A 6,422-nucleotide genomic window follows, 5' to 3' on the forward strand; every position below is an offset into this window, starting at 1 on the left:
GGGACAACATGGAGTAGCTAAAGTGTGTTGTAAAATGGGACAACATGGAATACTAAATTGGGACAACATGTAGTAGCTAATGTATGTTTTAAAGTGGGACAAGTGAGTAGCTAAAGTGTGTTGTAAAATGGGACAACATGGAGTAGCTAAAGTGTGTTGTAAATTGTGACAACATGGAGTAGCTAAAGTGTGACAACATAGAGTAGCTAAAGTGTGTTGTAAAGAGGGACAAACATGGAGTAGCTAAAGTAGGACCACATGGAGTAGCTAAAGTGTGGTGTAAAGTGGGACAACATGGAGTAGCTAAAGTGGGACAACATGGGAGTAGCTAAAGTGTGGTGTAAAGTGGGACAACATGGAGTAGCAAAAGTGGGACAACATGGGAGTAGCTAAAGTGTGGTGTAAAGTGGGACAACATGGAGTAGCTAAAGTGTGTTGTAAAATGGGACAACATGGAATACTAAATTGGGACAACATGTAGTAGCTAATGTATGTTTTAAAGTGGGACAAGTGAGTAGCTAAAGTGTGTTGTAAAATGGGACAACATGGAGTAGCTAAAGTGTGTTGTAAATTGTGACAACATGGAGTAGCTAAAGTGTGACAACATAGAGTAGCTAAAGTGTGTTGTAAAGAGGGACAACATGGAGTAGCTAAAGAGGGACAACATGGAGTAGCTAAAGTGTGTTGTAAAGTGAGACAGCATCGAATACTAAATTGGGACAACATGTAGTAGCTAATGTATGTTTTAAAGTGGGACAAGTGAGTAGCTAAAGTGTGTTGTAAAATGGGACAACATGGAGTAGCTAAAGTGTGTTGTAAATTGTGACAACATGGAGTAGCTAAAGTGTGACAACATAGAGTAGCTAAAGTGTGTTGTAAAGAGGGACAACATGGAGTAGCTAAAGAGGGACAACATGGAGTAGCTAAAGTGTGTTGTAAAGTGAGACAGCATCGAATACTAAAGTGTGACAACATGGAGTAGCTAAAGTGTGGTGTAAAGTGGGACAACGTGGAGTAGCTAAAGTGTGTTGTAAAATGGGACAACATGGAATACTAAAGTGGAACAACATGGAGTAGCTAAAGAAGGACAACATGGAGTAGCTAAAGTGTGGTGTAAAGTGGGACAACATGGGAGTAGCTAAAGTGTGGTGTAAAGTGGGACAACATGGAGTAGCTAAAGTGTGTTGTAAAGTCGGACAGCATGGAGTAACTAAACTGTGGTGTAAAGTGGGACAACATGGAATACTAAAGTGGGACAACATGGGAGTAGCTATAGTAGGACAACATGGAGTAGCTAAAGTGTGGTGTAAAGTTGGACAACCTGGAGTAGCTAAAGTGGGACAACATGGGAGTAGCTAAAGTGTGGTGTAAAGTGGGACAACATGGAGTAGCTAAAGTGTGATGCAAAATGGGACAACATGGAATACTAAAGTGGGACAACATGGAGTAGCTATAGTAGGACAACATGGAGTAGCTAAAGTGTGGTGTAAAGTGGGACAACGTGGAGTAGCTAAAGTGTGTTGTAAAATGGGACAACATGGAATACTAAAGTGGGACAACATGGAGTAGCTAAAGTAGGACAACATGGAGTAGCTCAAGTGTGGTGTAAAGTGGGACAACATGGAGTAGCTAAAGTGGGACAACATGGGAGTAGCTAAAGTGTGGTGTAAAGTGGGACAACATGGAGTAGCTAAAGTGGGACAACATGGGAGTAGCTAAAGTGTGGTGTAAAGTGGGACAACATGGAGTAGCTAAAGTGTGTTGTAAAATGGGACAACATGGAATACTAAATTGGGACAACATGTAGTAGCTAATGTATGTTTTAAAGTGGGACAAGTGAGTAGCTAAAGTGTGTTGTAAAATGGGACAACATGGAGTAGCTAAAGTGTGTTGTAAATTGTGACAACATGGAGTAGCTAAAGTGTGACAACATAGAGTAGCTAAAGTGTGTTGTAAAGTGGGACAGCATGTAGTAGCTAATGTGTGACAACATGGAGTAGCTAAAGTGTGTTGTAAAGTGAGACAGCATCGAATACTAAAGTGTGACAACATGGAGTAGCTAAAGTGTGGTGTAAAGTGGGACAACTTGGAGTAGCTAAAGTGTGTTGTGAAGTGGGACAACATAGGGTAGCCAAAGTGTGTTGTAAAGTGGGACAACATGGGGTAGCTAAAGTGTGTTGTGAAGTGGGACAACATAGGGTAGCCAAAGTGTGTTGTAAAGTGAGACCTGCTGTCTCAAGTTATAACCTGCTGTCCCAAGTTATAACCTGCTGTCTCAAGTTATAAACTGCTGTCCCAAGTTATAACCTGCTGTCCCAAGTTATAACCTTGTGTCCCAAATTATAACCTACTGTCCCAAATTATAACCTGCTGTCTCAAGTTATAACCTGCTGTCCCAAGTTATAATCTGCTGTCCCAAATTATAACCTGCTATCCCAAATTATAACCTGCTGTCCCACGTTATAACCTGCTGTCCCAAGTTATAACCTGCTGTCCCGGTTTAAAGTTCTGTCCGAAGTTATAACCTGCTGTCCCAAGTTATAACCTACCAAATGAGAACTGAAAATATGGTTTTGACTCCTGTCAATATGCTTTTTTTGTGTGTGTGTGTGTGTGTGTGTGTGTGTGTGTGTGTGTGTGTGTGTTAGTGTGTGTGTGTGTGTGTGTGTGTGTGTGTGTGTGTGTGTGTGTGTGTGTGTGTGTGTGTGTGTGTGTGTGTGTGTGTGTGTGTGTGTGTGTGTGTGTGTGTGTGTGTGTGTGTGGGTGTGTGTGTGTGATTAGGACACATCTTGAGGATTTCAGAAATGTATCATGTGTTGGGCTAATATGTTGGACAGACGTTGAAAGAGGTTACAGAATACGAAAATGCAAAGTGTCCCACTTATTCCTAATTCACCCTACAGTATATTGTTTTCTATTTTCATCAACAATATTTTGTTTTTATTTTCACTTCCCCTTAATACATGCATCGAATTTACACAAATCGAACCAAATTTGTATTTATTTAAAGCCTATTCCTGCTCCACTTTTACCAAAAAATATCCAATACTAAATTACTCATACAGCAGTACTTATTAATCACGACGAGAATACATACAATTACAATGAAGTGAGTTATTATTGTTATTAGTTTAAATAATACTAATAACAGATTGACAAACTAATTCAAAATTATATTGTTGCATTTTTATTCGTATAATAACAGATTCAACTTGAGTCCAAAAACTCCTTTATATAAAGATATAAAAACATCTAAAATATTGGAGAAAAAAAACATAGCTATCCCCTTAATAGTCAGTTAGATAATCACACATTTAAAATGACGGGGTAAAAAACCTACACAGTACACACAGATGAAAGGGGTGAAAAAAAAATCTGTTATTTTCGCATGGGTTTAAAAGATAAATAGAAGTCTTCAAATCCTTACCTGAAATTGTGAGAGTCACAAGCCTCTATCCTTCGAGTCACGAGCTCCCACACTCTCAGCCCTCCGCACAGCAACAATCCTCATTTTATGCCTATATAATTAATATTGCATCTTCATTATTTAATAATTTGAAAACTCACGACATACCCCAGTAACACACGGGCATTCGTTATTTAAACATATCTAATTAGGACCAAGATCCTGGTAACAGTGCGTCAAAGAAAAGGAAAACACAAAGTGTGCCTCTTATTGTTATTGTTGCGTGGTGTTACATGGTGTTTGACTTTGGTTTTAAAATTCAGCACTGAAAATATTTTTTTTCCTTCTATATTTATGTGCTATATGATTCATTTTAAATCGTAGCAGAGCATTGGGAATTCATAAATACAACACGTCAAGTTCTCTGTGAAACTCAAGGTTATACAATGATTTTATTGCCCATCTGTATCTTGAGGCATGATTTATTCAAAGACCACGGAAGAACAAACCCTGAGTCAATATTCCCTTACTCCAACCCCAGAAACGAAAGAGATATTGTATTTAACATAGACTAGCACAAATAGCAAAATTACTTTAAGCCTAGGTAAACGTTTTCTTCCTGTCTTTAAATTTAGTGATAATGCTAGGTCTAATTATCTACAACTGACATAAACACAAATTAAGCATGTCCAATGTAATCAAAATAATCAATTGCTGATTCAATTGAATTGTATAAAATATTCAATGATTTATTCATTCATTTTCAACTTCACACATTTTGTCAAGTAAAATTCAAGAGTGAAGAAAAATACTAACAATATTTCAGTGATACTCCAAACTGTTTTACATGTTCACATCAAAATACGTAATGTCAAAATATAGCAGCTTTTCCATGCCCGTTTGACGTGCCTTAGTTAAAATAGTGACATTTTGAAAATGACTAAAGAAAATCAACTCGTGTTGTGTCGTTAATATTGTGAAATGTGATTTTCCTCTTTTGCACACAACTGTGAATTAATTTGTCAACGAAGTTCAGCTAGTTCACAAAGAGAGCATATTAATTTGCAATATGTTTTTAAGGGGGGGGGGGGGGGGGGGTGTTAAACCGATAGAGTGAAAACACATTAATTCCATCCTATACAAGTATGAATCCAAACAGTCCGAGACATACAGTAAACGTGGAAATGTTGGTGTAATTGATTAAATTGTCCAAACAACTAACCGAACTTACGAGCATTCAACAGGACATCTCACATGATAGAGATAGGTCATTTTCTATAGGCCTATTTGTTATAGTTATGTGATTGAAGAGAGTTGTGATATGCAGTCAAGTAAAAGCAACAACAACGAAAACTTAATCCAAGAGACCTTTAGCACAACACGTGTCATTCCAATCTACAACATAAAATGTGCCCGTTAGAGGACAAAAAAAGTGAACGAGACAACACAATGAACATTTAAATAAATCTATAGAGTCGCGGTTGTAAATTCCAGTCGGACATGATGAAATGTTGATAGATCCCTGTTATCTCTTCAAAATGTCGTATTTTATGCATAATGTTAATTAACTAATGCACAGCAGAATATTTCATCCTTTTCTGTTTTTGCCTTTGGTTGCAAAACCACACACGAACCACGTTTTTTTTAAGGTCCAGCTTTTCAGCAATTGCAGCAATTTTTTCCGAAGATGGACGGGGCTGGATCGCAAAATATGCCTCCAACGAGCGCTTCTCAGGTGCGGCTATCGAAGTGCGTTTTCGTTTCCTTTCGTTACCATTAAAAAGATCTGGCTTGCTGTTTTTCTCCCGGTAAGCAGCCTCGGCCTCCTCGAGCCAGGCTTGGAGGACAGGTTTTAGCGCAATCATATTATTGTGAGAGAGGGTGAGGGACTCAAACCTGCAGATAGTACTCTGGCTGAGAGAGCCCACCCCAGGTATCTTCAGGTTGGCGAGGGCTGAGCCAACGTCCGCCTGGGTCACCCCGAGCTTTATCCTCCTTTGTTTGAATCGCTCAGCAAAGGCTTCTAGCTCCCTAGGATCTGACTCCACGTCGTTGACACACGACATTCCGTTGTGCACAGATAGAGAGTGCGGATGACCCATGGCCATAGCCTGGTGGAGGTGACCCATGGTCTGGAGGTGGTGCTGGTGCGTGGTAATCATAGAGGAATCCGGAGCCCCCATCCCGCTCACTGAGAGACTGGACGAGATGTGATCCAGAAGATCCCCCTCTAAGCTCTGGTTGAGGTGGTGGTGGTGGTGGTGTTGGTGAGAGGTCAGGGTGGAAGGATGGGAGATGGGCACCGTAGAGGAGTTGGAGGTGCAGGGGACACTACTCATGGTATGGTAAGTCACGTCTGGCTTGAAATGGTGACTCTTGCCGTGAGAGACTATGTCAGCAGCCGCCAGAGCTTCCGCGCGTGCCAGTAGACTCTCATCAAAGCCACCGAAGATATTGCCCTGGAGCTGGAAGCAAGAGTGCGCATACTGGAATCAGTGGGGAATTCTGTCAACTCAGGATTCAAATAAATGTTAAGCACAGGGAGAACCCTCCTCAAAGCACAGGTCATAAACATTAATATGAAAGCAGCAGCTTTGCTTGAATAGACGAGATGATGAGAGAGCGAAAGAGAGGGAGGGGGGAGGGGTTGTGGGGGAGAACGAAAGAAAGAACGAGTACGAGAGTGGATAAAACAAAGTCCTTTCTGATCCACTTAAAACGTCTTAAATTGATATTTGTTCATACATTTGTGCCTCAAATAATTGACTGAGAAACATACCTGCGGGGCAGGCAGACAAACTCTGCGCATGCCTTCCGAACTCGCGTGCAGGCCAGAGTATTTGGGCTCCTGCAGCACAGGGTGCATAGAGAAATGCTGCTTTCCGTTCATGGTCATCATCTTCGATGCGCACCTTGCAGGTAAGTGGCCCTGACATAGAGGCAGGCTCGGTTCTCTGGCTCCTTGCTGTTAGTGAGCTATTTCCATTGGCAGCGCCTCCCGTTCTGCCTCTCTCAC

At 40.8% G+C, this 6,422-nt stretch overlaps 1 protein-coding gene across 1 annotated transcript; it reads right to left on the reverse strand.

Annotated features, from left to right (window-relative positions):
• Nucleotides 1-4,144: 4,144 nt before the first annotated feature.
• Nucleotides 4,145-6,422, reverse strand: LOC110533344 (POU domain, class 4, transcription factor 3). Its single transcript, XM_021617455.2, has 2 exons — nucleotides 6,186-6,422; nucleotides 4,145-5,871 (listed from the first exon to the last, which is right to left on the reverse strand). The coding sequence occupies exons 1-2, from the start codon at nucleotides 6,303-6,305 to the stop codon at nucleotides 4,975-4,977; spliced, it is 1,017 nt and encodes a 338-aa protein (XP_021473130.2). The 5' UTR covers nucleotides 6,306-6,422; the 3' UTR covers nucleotides 4,145-4,974.

The sequence above is a fragment of the Oncorhynchus mykiss genome, chromosome 10 (assembly GCF_013265735.2).
Source record: "Oncorhynchus mykiss isolate Arlee chromosome 10, USDA_OmykA_1.1, whole genome shotgun sequence".
NCBI lineage: Eukaryota > Metazoa > Chordata > Actinopteri > Salmoniformes > Salmonidae > Oncorhynchus > Oncorhynchus mykiss.